Source organism: Tursiops truncatus, chromosome 13, assembly GCF_011762595.2.
Source record: "Tursiops truncatus isolate mTurTru1 chromosome 13, mTurTru1.mat.Y, whole genome shotgun sequence".
In the NCBI taxonomy this organism is placed as follows: domain Eukaryota; kingdom Metazoa; phylum Chordata; class Mammalia; order Artiodactyla; family Delphinidae; genus Tursiops; species Tursiops truncatus.
Window position 1 is genome coordinate 8187382 of NC_047046.1, and position 22432 is coordinate 8209813.

The 22432-nt window shown below is 43.0% G+C and overlaps 2 protein-coding genes across 3 annotated transcripts in view; one reads left to right on the forward strand and one right to left on the reverse strand.

Moving 5' to 3' along the window:
* Positions 1-22432, reverse strand: part of P2RX7 (purinergic receptor P2X 7) — a 54641-nt gene that overhangs the window by 19012 nt on the left and 13197 nt on the right. For both annotated transcript variants that reach the window (XM_019950500.3, XM_019950497.3), the window contains exons 2-7: positions 14448-14616; positions 13262-13330; positions 8882-8954; positions 7758-7854; positions 3042-3122; positions 2285-2414 (exon numbers count right to left, since the gene is read on the reverse strand). In XM_019950500.3, coding sequence (XP_019806059.1) covers positions 2285-2414; positions 3042-3122; positions 7758-7854; positions 8882-8954; positions 13262-13330; positions 14448-14616 — 619 coding nt within the window. The remainder of the gene's footprint in view (positions 1-2284; positions 2415-3041; positions 3123-7757; positions 7855-8881; positions 8955-13261; positions 13331-14447; positions 14617-22432) is intronic.
* The window catches only part of IFT81 (intraflagellar transport 81), a 144476-nt gene continuing 132962 nt past the window's right edge, over positions 10919-22432 (forward strand). Inside the window, exon 1 of the mRNA XM_073790065.1 lies at positions 10919-11070. The gene's annotated coding sequence lies outside the window, so the exon portion shown is untranslated. The remainder of the gene's footprint in view (positions 11071-22432) is intronic.

Sequence of the window (22432 nt, forward strand, 5' to 3'; positions counted from 1 at the left end):
ACCATTGCTTGTAAGACACATAGGGTTTTTTTTTTTTTCTTAATGTTCCTCTAAGAAAAAAATGCTGTCAATTAAACTGTGAGACTCCATCAACTGAAAGCACTTCCTGATTTGGAAACTATTAAAAGTGAAAAAAAGGTATGTCTTTGAATAAATGAACTTAGGCATTTCAAGACAGTATGCTAGATACTGAGGATACAGAAATGAGTAGCAAGGAGGCTCTGACTTGGAGAAAGGGGAAATAATACAGAATAATCACAACTGCCATTTTTTTGTCTGGCACTAAGCCAAGCACTCTACATATTACAGTGAATATCTAATGCCTTTGTCACTTGGCATCCAATTTGCCGCCTTCTGGGAAAACTACCTGGAATTTCCTTGGGGAAACACCTTTCCCAACTCTCAGTGGTTTGAATGGGGCTATGTCCTCTCCAAGCCCCAGGAGTGGGCACATGACTCAAGCCTGGCCAATCAGGACAGTGCTCCCTTCTGGACCTGGTGATTAATTCAGGATAGATATGTGGCCCAAGGTAGACCAATCAGAGCTCTTCCTGAGACATTTTGCCAGAACCATAGGAAAAGAAGTCCTCTACTGACTGGGACCACTAGCTATAGAGTGTGAAAGTCTAAAGCAGCATTGTCTAATAGGATTTTCTGCGATGATGGATATATTCTATATTCATGCTGTATAGTACAATAGCCAGTGGTTATTGAATGCTGGAAATGAGGCTGGTATGACCAAGGAAATAAAATTTTAATTTTATTTAATTTTAATTAAGTTTAAGTCACTTCATGTGACTTGTGGCTACCGTATTGGATAGCACAGTGCTAGAGCTTTGGTGGCTTTGCTTTGACATGTGGAGAATATGCCTGAGAATGACATCATCATTAAGGAAACAATCAAGAGATGAAAGGAGTCAGATTCCTGAAGACATCATTTGAGTTCCTGGAGGCAGCTATGCCTAAATCTATCATACTCTTCATTCAATCAACAAATATTTATTGAGTGTCCATTATGGGCTGAACATGATACAAAAATGAACCACCCCCCCCCCCAAAAAAAAAAAAAGCTAAATGTCCCTGCCATCATGGAACTTACATTCTAGTCAGGGAAAATAGACAACAGACAAATGGGTATGTAAAATATATAGTATGTCAGATAATGCTAGGTGCCAGGGATAAAAATAAACATGGAAAGGGCCATAGGGCATGCTGGGATAGAGGTGGGAATTGTCGCTTTAAATGTAGCGGTAAGGGAAAGCTTCACTGAGCTTATATTTGAGTAAATATTGGAAGTAGGTGTAGGAGGCAGCTAATGCTATGTCTGGGACAGACTGTTCCAGGCAGAGGGGAACAGCAAGAGAAAACTCCCAAGGTAGGAGGATGCCTTGGGTATACTAGAATGTTCATTTTTCTTGGTCTTTTTACACAAGTTAATATGGTTCCTTTTTTTGCTTAATCCACTTGAGTTTGGTTTCTATTATTTGCCCCCAAATTACTTTTTGATTTAGTTTTTGCTTACATCATTTGAGTTGGATTTCTATAACTTGCAACCAGAAGAATCCTGACTAATCCAAGTGTGGTAGTCTGAGTAATGGTCCCCCAAATATTCCTAATCCTAGGTCCTAATCCCTGGACCTCTGAATATGTTACCTGAAATGGCAAAAGAGACTGCAGATGTGATTAAGTAAGGATCTTGAGATGAGGAAATTATCCTGGATTATCTGGGTGGACCCTGTGAAGACACACTGGTCTTTATAAGAGGGAGGCAGAGCAAGATTTGACACAGAATAAGAAATCAATGTGACCACTGAAGCAAGATGCTGTACTGCTGGCTTCAAAGCGGGAAAAAGGGGCTGTGAGCCAAGAAATGGAAGGAACGCGGTTCTAAAAGGTGGAAAAGGCAAGGAGATGGATTCTCCCTTAGAGCCTCCGGAGGGAGCATGTCTCTGCTGATATCTTGATTTTGGCCCAGTGAAACTCATTTTGGACTTCTGACCTCCAGTAGTATAAAAAAAAAAATGTGTTGTTTTAAGCCACAAAATTTGTAGTAATTTGTTATAGCAGGCACAGGAAACGAATACACTGAGTGTCTCTCATAGAGTTGTTGTGGGATTAGATAAGGTGATACAGGAAAAGTCCTTGTCACCGTGCATGGATTTACAAAATGCTCAATAAATATGAGCATATTATTAAGACCCAGTGGTCCAGCCTCTTGGCCATTTGTCATCCTCCATCCCTTGACCCAGCCCCCCACATCCCACTGTACAAAGACATCACCAACCTGAATTGCCACATCTGAAAAATTATCTCCTGTTTCTTGGAAGATATCTCCTAGTCGGAAAATGGGACACTGTGGATTCTGAGTCTTGTGAAAGGTGCAAGTGACGTTTATATCTGGCAAGATGTTTCTCCTGCACATAATGGAAAGCAAACAAACAAACATCTCTATTGAAAACTGGGATCCATCTCTTTCATAAGAGTGAACCAATATGGTACCCGGGCATCATGAGGGCCTCCAATGATTCTGCCTCCTGGGATTTACACCCTTGTGTATTCTCCTCTCATATCGTACAGTGTTGGTCTCTGTGACCAATAGTATACGACAGAAGTGATAGTGTGTCTCTTCTGAGATTAGATTATAAAATACAGTGGCTTTCATCTTGGTTACTGTCTCACTTTCTTGCTCTTTGGCTTGGATCTCTTGCTCTGGGAAAGCTGGCCACCATGTCCTAAGGACACCCAAGCAGTCTGAAGGAGAGGTCCACATGATGAAGTACTGAGCCCTCCTGCTGACTGTTGTGTGAGCGAGCTTGGAAGAGTATTCTCCAGCCCCAGTCCAGTCTGGAGATGAGAGCTTGACTGCAACCTGAGAGACCCTGAGCCAGAACCGCCCAGTGAAGTCATACCCAGATGTCATTCTGGGATGCACAGAAACTATGTGAGAAAATTAAAGTTTGTTGCTTTTAGTTTCTAAGTGTTGGGATGATTTGTTACACAGCAGTAGATAACTAATATAGCCAGACATTCTGGGTGCTTACGTGGTGTAGTTGTGTCTGGGGAAGTCAATATTATTCTTGATGAGCACAGTGAAGTTTTCAGCACTGCCCAAGAGCGCAGGCCTGAAAGAGAGGAATGAAAAATGGGGATCAGTGACTACAGGGACCAAAGGAGTCAGTGGGCCAATGGACCAGAGGCTCTGGTTTCTTGCTTGGGTCAATATGATGGATGAAGAGAAATGCAATCCACTGGGAAAAACCTTCCAAAATTCTCCAGCTTCTCCAGGAAGAATTTCTCCCTTCTTAAGACCCCTGTGGAAGGAATTCCCTGGTGGTCCAGTGGTTAGGACTCTGCACTTCCATTGTAGGGGGCACGGGTTCGATCCCTGGTCAGGGAACTAAGATCCCGCAAGCCACGTGGCATGGCCAAAAAAACCACAAAAAACAAAAGAGACCCCGTGGCATTTACTGTAATACTTCTCACTCTGATATAATTATATGTTTAGTTATGCATAGTGGTATGTTGGTAAACATTTAATAACCAGCTCTCCAGGAAAACAAAAAGCCCTGATATTGTAGGAGTTACTGATTATTGTGGTATAAATACTCCCACCCTAGCTGATTTCAAGCTACCAATAGAACATCAGTGAACTTGGAGTTGGGAAGGGATGAGCAGAAACGGCTCAGAGCTCGTACAAGCCAGCTCCAGCACACTCCTGTTTGTATCTTTCACAATAGGCTTTGTGATCCTGCAGGGCTGAGACAACTTTCTCATCTTGGCATCCTCAGCCTTTAGCACAGGGCCACACATATATAATTGACTCTATCATTCACACTCTAGAGGCTCTGAGTAGTGTAAAATTCTCCATGAGTGAGAGGAGCCCAAATTCTCGACTGCTGGAAGGTCCACCCACCATCCATGCATTCATTCATTCAACAAATATTTATTGTACTGGGCATGGGGCTGAGCACTAGTGATGTAGTGATGAAAAAGACAGTCGAGGTTTTTGTCCTTGTGGGGTTGACAATCTGTTAAAGATGGAGAGAACTGGCTCCATAAAAAGATACCACTGTTGCCTGACATGCCTGAGTAGGCGGCAGATGTTTATTGGGAGAAGCACAGGCTAAAGGTGGAGGGTATTTGGAAGGGGACATCAAGAATGATCTGCTTTGGGGGACTTCCCTAGTGGCATAGTGGTTAAGACTCCGCGCTCCCAATGCAGGGCGCCCTGGTTCGATCCCTGGTCAGGGAACTAGATCCCACATGCATGCCACAACTAGGGACCCCGCTCGCTGCAACTAAGACCCAGAGCAACCTAAATAAATAAATATTAAAAAGACAAAGAAAAGGACTTCCCTGGTGGCACAGTGGTTAAGAATCTGCCTGCCAATGCAGGGGACATGAGTTTGATCCCTGGTCTGGGAAGAACCCACATGCCGCGGAGCAACTAAGCCCGTGCGCCACAACTACTGAGCCTGCGCTCTAGAGCCCGCAAGCCACAACTGCTGAAGCCCATGCGCCTAGAGCCCGTGCTCCGCAACAAGAAAAGCCACCACAATGAGAAGCCTGCACACCACAATGAAGAGTGGCCCCCGTTCACCGCAACCAGAGAAAGCCCACGTGCAGCAACGAAGACCCAATGCAGCCAAAAAAAAAAAGAATGATCTGCTTTTTATTCCAGGACTTCCAGAGCCCAACTTTGGCTCTATTGGAGATATAACTATAGAGAACACTGTAATTTTTGCCTGTCCAGCAACAATTCCCCCTTTGGCAGTAGCACCTCAATTTTCTCCCTTTGGGGAAGCCAGGTCTCTTCCACTCTCAGCCCACTCTCATCTCCTGCCCATCCCTACAGCTCCCAGGGCGGGCAAGTGATCCAGAGCTGGTTAAACAGTGTAATCTAATCCCTTGACTGCAGTGATAGGTTCATAGATTGTCACATGGCTTAGGCCACTGAGAACATTACAGGATTTTTGTGGGAACTGTTGGGAAAGAAAAACTCATTTTCTCTAGGATTATTAGTAGCAAAGACAGTGTAAACCTGGAGTGCCCCAGACCACAGTGTAAGGAGAGCCAGAATGGAAGAAAGAATAGTTAGGGGCTGGGGAGAGGAGGAAGGTGGAGGAAAAGAGAGAGAAAATCTTAAGACATCATTTGAAAGCCTCGATCAAGCCATGCCTGAAGCTAGTATTTCTGGACTTCTCATTTACATGAGTCAAAAACACAAGCCAAAAATTAACAGTCCTTTTTATCTGAAGCCCGTTAAAGTTGTTTTTTTTTATACTTAAGCTTTTTTAAAAATTTATTTATTTTTGGCTGCATTGGGTCTTCGTTGCTGTGCGCGGGCTTTCTCTAGTTGCGATGAGCAGGGGCTACTCGTCGTTAAGGTGCGTGGGCTTCCCACTGCGGTGACTTATCTTGTTGAGGAGCAGAGGCTCTAGGCATGTGGGCTTCAGTAGCTGTGGCTCGTGGGCTTTAGAGCTCAGGCTCAGTAGTTGTGGCTCGCGTGCTCTAGAGCTCAGGCTCAGTAGTTGTGGCACATGGGCTTAGTTGCTCCACGGCATGAGGGTTCTTCCCGGACCAGGGCTCGAACCCATGTCCCCTGCATTGGCAGACGGATTCTTAACCACTGCGCCACCAGGGAAGCCCCCCAGTTAAAGTTATATTTGTCCCTTGCACACACAAAAAATCTGATTTACGACAGATTCCTGCTATATGCCAGACCCTTTGCCTTTAGAACATTCTAAACCCCACACTTCCTGGGCAATACTCTAAGAATCAAAGGACTACAGGATCCCCTTTACTCCTCTTTCATGACACTTATAATTTTCTATTATGAATTACAGCCCTCTGTACATGTGTCTTATCTCTTCTATCGGTTTGGCCAAAAAGTTCGTTCGGGTTTTTCTGTACGATGTTACGAAATACCCAAACAAACACTTTGGCCAACCCAATATTAGATTGTAAGAGCCTTGGGACCTGCTGCATATCTGGGTCTTCTTGTATTTTACAAAAAATTTAGCACTGCCTCCCTTGTGTATGGTTACATGTAAAATAAATATCTAACACCTACTACATGGTAATGGATGTGTTGGACGAACAATTAAATGAATCATCTTAGTAATCCATTCGTATAACATCTAAGAAACTAAAGTTCCAGGAGTTACTTGCCCAGGGTCATGTAAAATTGCAGCCCAGGGCCCAGAACATTACAGATACACAGTATTTATCTGATGAATGAATGGTGGCAGAGCCTGGACTGAAAACCACAGGCAATCGAGAAGCCTCTTGCCTTGAACTAGGGACTCCTTGAACGTAGGCTGATGTCCCACCCAGGTCCTGAACATTCATTCGGTGACAAAGAAACTTCCCTGACCTACAAATGAACCAGGGTTGTGCCATTAACAATTGAGGGCCGGACTGGCTGATACTGCCTAGTGCTTCCCATCCTGACGTAGGAAACTTTTGCCTGAACCTTCTAAGAAGTCAGTTTGGGGAAGTCTTCTCTTTGCCCCAGAGATGCTGATAGTGTGGCCCTGAGTCACATTTGTCTTGAGCTGCACTGTCCAATATAGTCCAACATCTCCTAGGCATTTGTGGCATGTGTGACTATTTAAGTTAAAGTAAAGTAAAAATTCAGTTCAGTTGTGGTAACCACATTTCAGGTGCTTAATAGCCACATGTAGCTAGTGGCTACCATATTGGATGGTGCAGGTACAGAGCCTTTCCATCATTGTGGAAAGTTCCATTGGACAGTGCTGGTCTAGAACCACCACATGTCTAGGGGCAGATCATCTGTGTGTGTGTTATTGGGCATTTACTGTGTGCCAAGCACAGGGCTCACTTTGCAATCACTGTACAAGTATTATCTCATTTAATTCTCACAACAGCCCAGTGAAGTAGGTGCAATTATTATCCTCATTTTATTTTTTAATTTTTTGGCCCCGCCGAGTGGCACGTGGGATCTTAGTTCCCTAACCAGGGATTGAACCCGTGCCCCCCTGTGTTGGAAGCTCGGAGTCTTAACCACTGGACCACCAGGGAAGTCCTATTACCCTCATTTTAAAGACAAGGAAACTGAAGCTCAAAGAGGTTAAGCCACTTGTTCAAGGTCACACAGCAAGGATGTGTTAAAGCCAGGATTTGAATCCAGCTCTCCTTATTCTCTGCTGAAATGCAGCCCTCCCAGTGGTTTCTGAGATTTAACATCAAGTTCTGCCCTCTGGGCCTGACCTTTTGTGTTAAAGAGAAGAGTCAATACAGGGGACCACCAAATCTGTATGTCACTATGAACATTTAACTTAAGAAAACTGTCCTCCCCTTCCATTCCTTTTCCTTCCTTTTCTTCTCCCTTCCCTTCCTCTTCCTTCCTTTTTCCTTTTTCCCCTCCCTCCCTCCCACCTTCTCTTCCTTAATCACTCAGTACAGACACTGGCAGTCTGAAAGGATCCTGCTGTAGCACTGGAGGAGGTACCTGGGGGTGCCCTGGAAGGTACTGGGACAGCCAAGGGACAGGGGCACCCAAGGGTGCTGAAGGTATTAGCTATTTACCAGTTGGTATGGAATGATTTCAGTATTTTAACAACTATCAGGGGCCTCCCAGAGACCACTAGTGTGCCTGGCACAGAAGCCGCCAAGCCAGTAAGCCCTGGGACTTGGGGGGACGGTGCTGAGAAGGGAAGTCGGAACAGTGCCTGGCAGAACCTCATCTGCTCAAAGCTGAGGGCCACCGTGTCTGTCCCCTCCCTACAACTCACTCTGGGGCCTTTTCCACTGCCTCCACGGGACACCAGGCGGAGACTTCACAGGTCTTCTGCTTCCCTTTATACTCTATACACCTGCCGGTCTGGATTCCTGTGGGGGTCAAGGGGTCGTAGAAGCACAGGTATGAAAGAACGGGCGGTGGGGGGGGGGAGGAAACTCCACTCAACTCAAGCAAGAGACTATGTTTTTCAACCCAAGCAGTTTCAGTTTCCATGAAACCCATCCAAACCACAAACTTACATAAGAAAAAACAAGCAAGCAACACATAGAACAGTAAGCTTTTCAAAAAAGGATCAAAGAGAACACAGAAAGACCATGGATGCCGTTCGATTTTTTTGGTTTCTTTGCAAGAAAAGATGGCTGAGGGGGGGAGCTGAACAGGGTATATTCTTTTGCCTCGTATAAATGGACTAGAACTTGGCTTCTAAACAGGCATCTGAGTCCCTCTAGGTGCATACAGCATGTACCAGGATGTACAGAGCCATGGAGTAAGCATGGCGCATCTTCCTGGAGTATTGGTGTCATTAACAAATTTTTGAGGGGAAAATTAAATAGTAAATAATATTAATGACCTCTCCACCAACTCAAATGCATATGTATTATGGGATGGAATTGAATATTCATATGCTTTTTTGTGTACAGGTGTATGATAAACAATGATGGTTTTTACTTTTTCTTTTTTGTGGTAATTTTTTTATTATGTGCCTTAAGTTAAAACAAGAGCTTTGGAAATTCTGAAGGTTAATATTGTCCCCAGGTGCCCTGGGGGTACACATTCATCCTTTTCAACCTTTGGGGAAATTCAAGAGGAAACACTTAGAACACTCAGATGATGCTATAGGCCATTCAGTTTTTCTATCAATGAGAACCCTGAAGGGGCTAATTCTGCGAGGTTTTCAGGAGCTGCTCTCACTGGGAGTTAGAGTCACATTCATAGTCAGCAGCTGGTCCTCTGGGTTCAGAGTCGAGGCATGGGGCAGGTACAGGCTCATCCATGGCCTGGGGAGGGTGGACGAAGGCAGCTGAGAGCCAGAGGCTAAAAATCTGGGCATCTCGAATGTCACCAAGATTCCAGACCATCCACCCACGGGGTCTCAGGAAAAGAAACAGAACATACCTTTGCTCTTTGGACCCATCCATCCCTTTTTACAGCCCCGGTCAGAGGAACAGAGCGTCCCGCGGGTGGGGTACTGCAGAGAGAAGGACAAGGTAGTGAGGAATAAGCATCGTGTGTCCCTGCGATACAGAAGGGCAGATGTCTATGTCCACACAAAAGCTTGCACATAATGCCAAGAAAACGGAGCAGCCCAAATATCCACCAGTAGATGAATGGACAACTAAAATCCAGGACATTCATCCAGTGGAATGTTATCTGGCTGGCCACAGATAGGAATGAATGAAGTACTGGTACCTGCTACAATGTAGATGAAACTTGAAACATGATGGATGCTAGGTGAAAGAAGCCAGATACGAAAGACCACATATTGTATGATTCTGTGTATATGAAATGTTCAGAACAGGCAAATCCATGGACAAAAGGGTGATCAGTGGTCGCAGGGGCTGAGGGAAGCGGGAATGGGAGTGACTGCTAATGGATATGAGGTTTCATTTTGGAATAATGAAAATGTTCTGGAAACTGATAGTGATAATGGCTGCACAGCTCGGCGAATATACTAAAAACCACTAAATGGTACACTTTAAAATGGTGAATTTTATGGTATGTGAATTACATCTCAATAAAAAATAAAAATTAATGAAATTCTAAGAAGCGTATGCCAGGGGCCACTTTCGGGGACAACCCTTGTGTTGGAGAGCAGGGGGCCTGGTTCAAGCAGCCCTGTGGCTCCAGAAACAAGTGAAGCGGACAGGCACAAAGTCTCAGCAGGAAATGTGGAAATAAAGGACTCCAGCCAGCACTCTCTCCTGGCCTGAGAAAATGAGGTCAATCAGCTTTCAATAAGAGCTGAGGACAGAATGAGGAGAAGAAAAATGAGATGACTTGGTTTATGCATACTCGGCTTCCCATTTTTCAGGGACCAGGTTTACCGGCCCGTCTTGGGGAAACCAGAACCTCTGTGAAAATAGCCTCTTCTGTGCAATTTTACAGAGCTTCAGGGGAGTCCCCAGGCTTGGACCCAGGTACAACCAGGTTCGGCAATAGCTGCACCCTTTTCTAGCTGAGTGGCCTCAGCCAAGGAACTTTGCCTCGCTGAGCCTCAGTTTCCTTCCCTGTAAAAGGGGAATGAACAGATTTGTCTCATATGGTTGTTGTGAAAATTAAATGAATTATGATGAGAAAGGGTTTAGCACATGGCTCTTGCTCAGTGAACGTTTCCTGTAGTTTTCAATCTCTTTCATGTTCTCTTTTCTTCCCAAGTTGCTTTCTTCCTGTTACCCAGCATGTCCTTGGTTTGCTGCTCTTGTGACCTCCAACTACACTATGAACCGTTTGAATACAAGGCCTGGGTCATATCTTTGTAGTTTGAGTGCCTGATACATAGTGGGTCTTGATGAATGTGGAATGAATGAATGAATGAACAAATGATCATTTACTGTGGCTCATGGGAAGCTATGTTATTTTGATTATTGACTGGAAAGAAATCTCAGGAAAGAAGATAAACTGACTCTATTTTACTCTCCAAAAGAAATTCCAAAATTAAAAGAAAATAAAGACGTGGGACTTCCCTGGTGGCGCAGTGGATAAGACTCCGCGCTCTCAGTGCAGGGGGCCCGGGTTTGATCCCTGGTCAAGGAACTAGATCCCACATGCATGCTGCAACTAAGAGTTCGCATGCCGCAACTAAGGAGCTGGCGAGCCGCAGCTAAGACCCAGTGCAACCAAATAAATAAATAATAAATAAATAAATATATTTTTTAAAAAGACGTTTTAATCATCTCTTTTTGTGGTTGTCACATGCGTTGACGATGGCCACAAATTCTTTGTCGCTCTTGCCATTGGGAGGTAGAGGGTTTCCCCTTCCCTTTGAAGCTGGGCTGGCTCTGACCAAATAACCAACAGAAGGCAGTGGAAGTAATGCTGTGTCAGCTCTAGTACTGAGCCTGGGAGGCCTGGAAGCTTCTTTTGGTTTGGGGGAACCTGAGCTGCTATGAGGAAGTTTAGAAAGACTATGCGGAGAGACTCTGAAAGGAGGAGAAGCCTTGAGAGTCCCCGGAGAGGAAGAAAAGGCCAGCCATCCCGGTACCCCAGCTGAGCCTCCGAATGGTGCTAGCCCCAGCCGCTATCCGACTGCAGCGCCGTGAGAGATTCCATGCAGATCCCAAGATCAGCAGAACTGCCCAGCTAAGGTCAGTCAACCACTGAACTATGAAAGCTCGTAAAATGCTTGTTGCTTTAAGTCCACCAGGTTCAGGGTAGTTTGTTATGCAGCAATAGATAATTATAACCAATGTCTCTTCATTTTGGTGTACCGCTGGGGTTTGGCCATATTTACTGAGTCAAGCCCTGTCCTTGACTTCCACCTCTTGATCAGAGTTAGGGTGGGTGTCAGTATGCAAAGAGAGGAGGCGAATATCCCATTAGAGCAACCCAAACCAGCTTGGGTCACAGGTTAAAATCCCAAGAGTTACATAGCGTTCTCTGGGCTGCTGTTTGAGTTCCAGTCAGTCTGAGTGACATCCTGTCTGAGAAAGAGTAACTTGTCATTCGAACCGTCACAGCTCGCATTTATCCAGTGCTTACAATGTATTATGCCTTGTTTCCAGCCTGTCACAGAGATTCGCTCATTTGTTTCAAAAATCCTAAGAGCTAGGTTTTGTACTTAGCCCCATTTTGCAAATGAACATATCAAGGCACAGAGTGGTGAAGCTACCTGCCCAAAGTCACAAAGCTAATACGTCAAGTATTAAACCATTTACAGTCTAGCTCCTAAATCCAGGCTCTGGGCTACCCTAACTGTCTTCCTTACCAGTCTCAGTAACTTGAAAAGTGCTGTGGGGGACTTCCCTGGTGGTCAAGTGGTTAGGACTCCGAGCTCTCACTGCTGAGGGCACGGGTTCAACCCCTGGTCGGGGAACAAAAATCCCACAAGCCGCAGCAAGCCAAAAAAAGAAACGAAAAGGAAAGCATCTGTGCAAAGTACCACAGGGGTGGAGGGTAAGTAGCAATTCCAGAGTATGGGAAGCAAAACTGGCCCCAAACTGGCCCCAAACTGGACACAATTTTGGATGCTGCTGGGAAGGGAGGTGGGAGGGAGTGTTTAGTTGGACTGATGCCTGCTACTTCGTTAGAGTAGCAGGAACATTTAAGGGGAGATGGGGGCAAGATAAACATAGAGAGGTCTACTTTTAGGGGAACGTCATTGAGATAGACACCAAGGGAATGTTAGCTTGTTTCCAAGTTTAGGTAGAAATGACGCCAAAGACTGTAATGAGATAGAGCTTATCCACCCTGATCTCTCAGACACTCAGAAATCTAGGCCTTGTCACCAGAGTAGGCTGACGAGCAAGACCCACAGGCAAGGCTGGTCTTCCCCACAGGCTGGGACCTGCTCAATATTGCCACAGCGTTGTGCCCCTCAGTTGGGACGGTCCCTGGTAAAGCGCAGGTGAGTTACTCGAGAGGGGAACAGCAGGAGTGTGTTGCCTAGACAAATTTTGCTATAGACAAACTTACCAGAATAGCTAGTTATCACTTTACAGAGCAGAGAGCAGGACTGGGATGGGACAGAATAGGACCAGTATGTTTTGATAGGGAAGAAAGTTTTCCAGAAAAAGTAGGGGAAGGTGGAGAGTACGGAGAGGGCAATGCTCCCATGTCTCCCTCCTTCACCACTACCCACTCCCGCCTTCACCACTACCCACTAGCCATGTCTCCCGCCATCACCACTACCACCCATGCAGTCTGGGAAAGACTGCATGGGTGGTAGTGGTGACGGCAAGAGACATGGGAGCATTCCTACCTGATATAGAGCCTAAAACTCTAAGAAGTGGGATGAAAAATCAAACTTGATTCCCAGGCTGGCCCTGCAGGCAGTTCACAGTGGACCGTGGCAGAAGCTGTGAATGAGGACAACTGGATTCTAAGCTTGGCTCTGCCTCTAGCAAGCTGTGTGACATTGGGGAGGTCACTGAACCTCTCTGATCTTTGTGCTGACCTGTAAAATGGGGCTGGGAATGCTGTTACCCCCCTAAAGTTCAAGTGAGGCTCCACTGAAACATGAGGTGCTGTGCAAAGGCCAAGGATCCCTGTTGTCATGAGCTGCACAGGGAGTGAGCGATGGAGAAAGGGGGCCTTGAGCTGCACAGGCTCCTAGTGCTGGAGCTGGAGACCCAGGGGGACAGATCAAGATCTGGTGGTTACAGAGGAAGAACTACAACATCTTCTCGCCCTTTCCACCCAGCCCAGATCTACACCCCTGCTTTGTAGCAAGCAGAGGCTCAGTAAATATTCGCAGGCTCCAAAACATGCCTGGTGTCAGTTTCCATTTCCTCTGACCTGTGTCTCTTCCAGGAACTCTTGTCACCCATCACATCTTACCTCAGGACACAACCCTTGCTCTTGGCCTTCTATCTTGAGAAAGTTTGTCATCACAAAAAAAGAGTTCCCCTGCAGAGAAAAAGGAGAGAAGGCAAATGTAAAGCCCTTGAGAACAGAACTACTTAATCATAGTAATCCAGCTGGCCAAGTGCCTGGGGGCAAACCTTTCCACTCTTCTAAGTTTCAGTCTAGAAATCAGGGTCTGGAAGCAACTGACAGCCCTGAGGCCTAATAGCAAAGCTGGATGAGCCACCCTGCTGAGCTGAGGGAGAGCAGAGGAACAGTTCAAATTGATTGAGCATTGGTTTTCCATTCCAGCCTCAAAAGCGGCCTTTTCATTTTTCGGACACAGTGAAAACCCATTAAGTTGAAATTCAAGAGACCTGGGGAGGCAGAGGTGGAGGTGTCACCTCCATCAGAACGCTGTTCAGATTATCCAGGACTTTAATGAAAGGGCAGTAGGTCATCCCACCACCTGGGAAATAGCTGGAGGTTTTAATGACCCACTGTTAGAGACAAAAACGGATAGCAGCTTGGCTTTTATGGTTTTGAAAAGCTTTCCAGCTCCCAAGGGCTGCCAACGTGCCCTTTTGTCCCTCCAACCCCCCATCTGTTCTTTTTTGTTCTCAACCCCACTTCAGTTTCTCCCTTTTGAGAATTCTACTTTCATTTTCTCTTCTTGCAAATTGAGACAATCTCATGCCCTTTCTTTGTGAGCCACACCCTTCCTTTCCGTTGCGCAAAACTGTACCCAAGAGTGTTTTTCTGGAGACATTTTTGTTGATAAAATGTCACACAAACAATATAGAAGGGCTGGTCCCCTCTAGGCAGAAAGTTCTTTACCTTTCTGGATCTAGGCAAAGTTTGCTAACTTGATGGCCCTGCTTCTGAAAAACTGTGTATAAATCAAGTGTGAGTGAATCAAATCATGTTTTCAATGCACCAGGACACACTGCTATTTTGAGAAACCCTGTAGGACTTGATAAAGCAAAGAATCATCTCCTTCGAGTTGCTGGATCTGACCCAATTTTGCAATTTTTAGGTTTTCTCAGTTGGGATTTTCACAGAGCTTTTTAAATGGGGCCAGTGTTTTTCTGGAGTGAGGCTCTAGGTCCCAGGGAGGGGTGCGAGGTCCTGGGGACAGTGACCAGGGATGAGTCCTGGGAGGATGCTGATAAGTGCTCACCTGCAAGGGGACAGTGTAATCTGCCGTGTCGAAGACATTCCACACTACCTTCTTCAGTCCGTTCTCCATAATCTCCTTTTTCACCTCTCCCACCCCTTTCACCTTGGCATGCACAGAACTGATGACAGGTTCTTTCCATTGGTACCGCTTGTCATTCACCAAAGCAAAGCTAAATGGCAGACACAGAAAAGTATCAATGGTTTTCTCAAGTGAGGCACAGTGCATCGGTTTTGGATGCAGGTTCCGAAAGTCACCTCCATTAAAATCCTAGCTTGCTGGGTGACTTCAGGCAAGTGACTTGCCATCTCTGTGACTCATTTTCCTTACCTGTAAAATGGGAAGAATAGTCATACCTACCTCATAGGGTTGTTGTGAGGATGGAACGAGATATGCATGCAAACTCCACAGCGCTATATCTGGAGCATGGTGAGCTTTCACTACATAGAAACTATTGGCCCCAGTACCAACTTCTAATATTGCCTAATATACACCCTAATTTATAGGTTGCCTTCTCAGATACCAAAGTCCACCCCAGGTTGGTCCACCAGCTTTGTTTTGGGGCTCAGTAACACATTAGCATCTTTTTAAGGGTGTGTCCAGCAGGTCAGCCTCCTGTTTTCCAGAAACACCCACCTGATTTACAAATAATATGGATAATAGCAGCTACCCTTTATTGAGCACTTAGTACATGCCATGTGCTCTGTATGCATCCTCTCCTTTAATGTTCACAACAGCAATAGGAGATGGTTACTGTAGTCATCACCCTTTTGTAGATGAGGGAATGGGCTCAGAGAGGTGAAGGAACTTGCCCAAGGTTACACAGGTAGTCAGTGGCAGGACTGAGGTCCTTGATTGGTCTACCTTATAGCCCAGAGCCAGACCTCTTAACCATGTACTGTACTTGTACCTGCATCATGTGGCTCTGCCTCTGGTTTCCTGCCTTTTGATCCATTCATTAGCTGTTTTTAAATCTTCTTTAGAATATGAATCTAAATTATATGGTGGGGGAAGAGAGGGAGAAAGTGGAATTGATAACTAAAAATGGTAGATTCCATCCCCATTTATGTCTTTTCCCTGTCTCCTATTGCCCTGAATAATTGAGTTTATTTTGTTTTTTTTTGGCCATGCCGTATGGCACATGGGATCCTAGGTCCCTGACCAGGGATTGAACCCACACTCCCATGCAGTGGAAGCATGGAGTCTTAACCACTGGACTGCCAGGAAAGTCCTTAAGAGTTTATTTTAAATGCTTTGTTTATTCATTTGGCAGGTGCCTATTTTGGTCTCTTCCCTCTGCTCAGTCTCTGATATCTGAATGATATTAGGAAGTCTAAGCCAATGGATGCCCTCTATGAGCTGACATTGGGAAACCAAGACACAGTGGGCCAAGGCTTGGTCCCAGCTGTTCTCAACCTTGGCTGTACAGTATAATTACTTAGGGAGCTTTCAAAATTGCAGCTCCCCAGTCTTATCCCTGGAAACTCTGATTCAGAAGGTCTAGAGAGTTAACCAGGTACCTATATATTTTTCTAAAGTTGATTTTAATGCACTGCCAGGGTTGAGGACCCCTGGGACACTCACGGAAAGACAGGTCACATTTGGCAATATGAAGTACTGTACATTTGAAATGCATTCCCCACGCCCCAACAATTCCACTCTTAGGTACATGCCCCAGAGAAACCCTCAAACATGTGCCCAAGGAGTCATATACAAGAAAGTATAAAGTTGTACTATTTGCAATAGGGAAAACTGGAAAAAACCTGAATGTCCTTGAACATTGAATGGGTGAATAAATTGTTGGATTCATCCAATGGGATGTTCTGCAACAGTGAAAATGAATGGAGAGCTGCTTGTATCAATATGGAAATAACATAATATTGAGTAAGCAAAGCATGCCACAGAATGAGAGAAAGTTTAAAGAAATTCAAAAAACATTATATACTTAAACAAATACCTGTCCACGCATATTCATAGCAGCACTATTCACAATAGTCAAAAGGTGGAAACAATCAAAATGTTCATTAAAAGATGAATGGATAAACAAAATGTGGTCTATCCAAACAATGGAATATTATCTACCCACAAATGGGAATGAAAAGATGCACGTGTTATACTGTGGATGAACCTCAAAAAACATTGTGCCAAGTGAAAGAAGACAGACACAAAAGGCCACTTAGTGTATGATTCCACTTATATAAAATGTCCAGAATAGGTAAATCCATTGAGACAGAGAGTGGATTTATGGCTGCCAGGGGCTGGGGGAAGAGGTAAATGGAAGTAACCGCATAACGAAGTTTGCGTTTTGGGAGATAAAAATGTTTTGGAACTAGATAGAGGTGGTGGTTGCACAGCATTGTGAAGGCACTAAATGCCACTGACTTGTTCACTTTAAGTCGTTAATTTTTATGTTCTATGAATTTCACCTCAATTAAAAAAGGGAAACAGGAAACTTCCACAAGCCTCTTAGATAGATAGCCTCATCCATCAGAGGGCAGACAGCAGAAGCAAGAACTACAATCCTGCAGCCTGTGGAACAAAAACCACATTCACAGAAAGATAGACAAGATGAAAAGGCAGAGGGCTATGTACCAGATGAAGGAACAAGATAAAACCCCAGAAAAACAACTAAATGAAGTGGAGATAGGCAACCTTCCGAAAAAGAATTCAGAATAATGATAGTGAAGATGATCCAGGACCTCGGAAAAAGAATGGAGGCAAAGATCGAGAAGATGCAAGAAATGTTTAACAAAGACCTAGAAGAATTAAAGAACAAACAAACAGAGATGAACAATACAATAACTGAAATGAAAACTACACTAGAAGGAATCAATAGCAGAATAACTGAGGCAGAAGAACGGATAAGTGACCTGGAAGACAGAATGGTGGAATTCACTGCTGCGGAACAGAATAAAGTAAAAAGAATGAAAAGAAACGAAGACAGCCTAAGAGACTTCTGGGACAGCATTAAATGCAACAACATTTGCATTATAGGGGTCCCAGAAGGAGAAGAAAGAGAGAAAGGACTTGAGAAAATATTTGAAGAGATTATAGTCGAAAACTTCCTAACATGGGAAAGGAAATAGCCACCCAAGTCCAGGAAGCACAGAGAGTCCCATACAGGATAAATCCAAGGAGAAACACGCTGAGACATGTAGTAATCAAATTGGCAAAAATTAATGACAAAGAAAAATTATTGATAGCAGCAAAGGAAAAATGACAAATAATATACAAGGGAACTCCCATAAGGTTAACAGCTGATTTCTCAGCAGAAACTCTACAAGCCAGAAAGGAGTGGGATGATATACTTAAAGTGATGAAAGGGAAGAACCTACAACCAAGATTACTCTGCCCAGAAAGGATCTCATTCACATTTGATGGAGACATCAAAAGCTTTACAGACAAGCAAAAGCTAAGAGAATACAGCACCCCCAAACCAGCTCTACAACAAATGCTAAAGGAACTTCTCTAAGTGGGAAACACAAGAGTTTCCCAAACAAAACACAAATGTTTTGTTCCTACAAAAACAAACCCAAAACAATTAAGAAAATGGTAATAAGAACATACATATCAATAACTACCTTGAACGTGAATAGATTAAATGCTCCAACCAAAAGACACAGGCTTGCTGAATGGATACAAAAACAAGACCCATATATATGCTGTCTACAAGAGACCCACTTCAGACCTAGGGACACATACAGACTGAAAGTGAGGGGATGGAAAAAGATATTCCATGCAAATGGAAATCAAAAGAAAGCTGGAGTAGCAATGCTCCTATCAGATGAAATAGACTTTCAAATAAAGAATGTTGCAAGAGACAAGGAAAGACACTATATAATGATCAAGGGATCAATCCAAGAAGAAGAAATAACAATTATAAATATATATGCACCCAACATAGGAGCACCTCAATATATAAGGCAACTGCTAACAGCTATAAAAGAGGAAATCGACAGTAACACAGTAATAGTGGGGGACTTTAACACCTCACTTACACCAATGGACAGATCATCCAAGCAGAAAATTAATAAGGAAACACAAGCTTTAAACGACACAATAGGCCAGATAGATTTAATTGATATTTATACGACATTCCACCCAAAAGCAGCAGATTACACTTTCTTCTCAAGTGCGCACGGAACATTCTCCAGGGTAGATCACATCCTGGGTCACAAATCAAGCCTCAGTAAATTTAAGAAAATTGAAATCATATCAAGCATCTTTTCTGACCACAACGCTATGAGATTAGAAATGATTTACAGGGAAAAAAATGTAAAAAACACAAACACATGGATGCTAAACATACGTTACTAAATAACCAAGAGATCACTGAAGAAATCAAAGAGGAAATAAAAAAATACCTAGAGACAAATGACAATGAAAACATGACGATCCAAAACCTATGGGATGCAGCAAAAGCAGTTCTAAGAGGGAAGTTTATAGCTATACAAGCCTACCTCAAGAAACAAGAAAATCTCAAATAAACAATCTAACGTTACACCTAAAGGAACTAGAGAAAGAAGAACAAACAAAACCCAAAGTTAGCAGAAGGAAAGAAATCATAAAGATCAGAGCAGAAATAAATGAAATAGAAACAAAGAAAACAATAGCAAAGATCAATAACTAAAAGCTGGTTATTTGAGAAGATAAACAAAATTCATAAACCATTAGCCAGACTCATCAAGAAAAAGAGGGAGAGGACTCAGATCAATAAAAATAGAAATGAAAAAGGAGAAGTTACAACAGACACCGCAGAAATACAAAGCATCCTAAGAGACTACTACAAGCAACTCTATGCCAATAAAATGGACAACCTGGAAGAAACAGACAAATTCTTAGAAAGGTATTACCTTCCAAGACTGAACCAGGAAGAAATAGAAAATATGGACAGACCAATCACAAGTAATGAAATTGAAACTGTGATTAAAAATCTTCCAACAAACAAATGTCCAGGGCCTGATGGCTTCACAGGTGAATTCTGTCAAACATTTAGAGAAGAGGTAACACCCATCCTTCTCAAACTCTTCCAAAAAATTGCATAGGAAGGAAAACTCCCAAACTCATTCTGTGAGGCCACCATCACCCTGATACCAGAACCAGACAAAGATACTACAAAAAAAGAAAATTACAGACCAATATCACTGATGAATATAGATGCAAAAATCCTCAACAAAATACTAGCAAACAGAATCCAACAACACACTAAAAAGATCATACACCATGATCAAGTGGGATTTATCCCAGAGATGCAAGGATTCTTCAATATACACGAATCAATCAATGTGATACACCATATTAACAAATTGAAGAATAAAAACCATATGATCATCTCAATAGATGCAGAAAAAGCTTTTGACAAAATTCAACACCCATTTATGATAAAAACTCTCCAGAAAGTGGGCATAGAGAGAACCTATTTCAACATAATAAAGGCCATATACGACAAACCCAAAGCAAACATCATTCTCAATGGTGAAAAACTGAAAGCCTTTCCTCTAAGATCAGGAACAAGACAAGGATGTCCACTCTCACCACTATTATTCAACATAGTTTTGGAAGTCCTAGCTATGGCAATCAGAGAAGAAAAAGAAATAAAAGGAATACAAATTGGAAAAGAAGAAGTAAAACTGTCACTGTTTGAAGAAGACATGATACTATACATAGAGAATCCTAAAGATGCCACCAGAAAACTACTAGAGCTAATCAATGAATTGGTAAAGTTGCAGGATATAAAATTAATGCACAGAAATCTCTTGCATTCCTATACACTAATGATGAAAAATCTGAAAGAGAAATTAAGGAAATACTCCCATTTACCCCTGCAACAAAAAGAATAAAATACCTAAGAATAAACCTACCTAGGGAGACAAAAGACCTGTATGCAGAAAACTATAAGACACTGATGAAAGAAATTAAAGATGATACCAACAGATGGAGAGATATACCATGTTCTTGGATTGAAACAATCAATATTGTGAAAATGACTATACTACCCAAAGCAATCTACAGATTCAATGCAATCCCTATCAAATTACCAACGGCATTTTTTACAGAACTAGAACAAAAAATCTTAAAATTTGTATGGAGACACAAAAGACCCCGAATAGCCAAAGCAGTCTTGAGGGAAAGAAGCATTTCTGGAGGAATCAGACTCGCTGACTTCAGACTATACTACAAAGCTACAGTAATCAAGACAATATGGTACTAGCACAAAAACAGAAATGTAGATCAATGGAACAGAACAGAAAGCCCAGAGATAAACCTACGCACCTATGGTTGACTAATCTATGACAAAGGAGGCAAGGATATACAATGGAGAAAAGTGAGTCTCTTCAATAAGTGGTGCTGGGAAAACTGGACAGCTATATGTAAAAGAATGAACTTAGAACACTCCCTAACACCATACACAAAAATAAACTCAAAATGGATTCGAGACCTAAATGTAAGACCGGACACTATAAAACTCTTAGAGGAAAACATAGGAAAAACACTCTTTGACATAAATCACAGCAAGATCTTTTTTGATCCACCTCCTAGAGTAATGGAAATAAAAACAAAAATAAACAAATGGGACCTAATGAAACTTAAAAGCTTTTGCACAGCAAAGGAAACCATAAACAAGATGAAAAGACAACTCTCAGAATGGGAGAAAATATTTGCAAACGAATCATCGGAGAAATGATTAATCTCCAAAATATATAAACAGCTCATGCAGTTCAATATTAAAAAAACAAACAACCCCATCCAAAAATGTGCAGAAGACCTAAATAGACATTTTTCCAAAGAAGACATACAGATGGCCAAGAAGCACATGAAAAGCTGCTAAACATCACTAATTATTAGAGAAATGCAAATCAAAACTACAATGAGGTGTCACCTCACACCAGTTAGAATGGGCATCAACAGAAAATCTACAAACAACAAATGCTGGAGAGGATGTGGAGAAAAGAGAACCCTTCTGCACTGTTTGTGGGAATGTAAATTGATACAGCCACTATGGAGAACAGTATGGAGGTTCCTTAAAAAACTAAAAATAGAATTACCATATGATCTAGCAATCCCACTACTGGGCATATACCCAGAGAAAGCCATAATTCAAAAAGACACATGCACCCCAATGTTCATTGCAGCACTATTTACAATAGCCAGGTCATGGAAGCAGCCTAAATGCCCATCGACAGATGAATGGATAAAGGAGTTGTGGTACCTATATACAATGGACTATTACTCAGCCATAAAAAGGAACGAAATTGAGTCATTTGTTGAGACATGGATGCATCTAGAGAATGTCATACAGAGTGAAGTAAGTCAGAAAGAGAAAAACAAATAACATATATTAACGCATATGTGTGGAACCTAGAAAATGGTACAGATGAACCATTTTGCAGAGCAGAAATTGAGACACAGAAGTAGAGAAAAAAACGTATGGACACCAAGGGGGGAAAGCAGCGGGGAGTGGTGGGGTGGTGTGATGAATTGGCAGATTGGGATTGACATGTATACACTGATGTGTATAAAATGGATGACTAATAAGAACCTGCTGTATAAAAAAAATTAAATTAAAAGAAAAAATATTTTTTATAAATATAGACATACGTTGTAGAAATATTAAAACAAACATAGAGGGGCTTCCCTGGTGGTGCAGTGGTTGAGAGTCCACCTGCTGATGCAGGGGACACGGGTTCGTGCCCTGGTCTGGGAAGTTCCCACATGCCGTGGAGCGACTGGGCCCGTGAGCCGTGGCCGCTGAGCCTGCGCGTCTGGAGCCTGTGCTCCGCAACGGGAGAGGCCACAGCAGTGAGAGGTCCGTGTACTGCAGAAAAAAAAAAAACAGAAAAAACAAAAAAACATAGAATAACAAACACCAAATTCAAGGGGGATATTTATAAGGGAAGATGAAAGAGAGTGGGATAAAGGCTAGGTTTTCAGGGAGCAAAAACTGGGTTAGTAATTAAGTTGGATGGTCCTACCTGAGTGTTCATTAT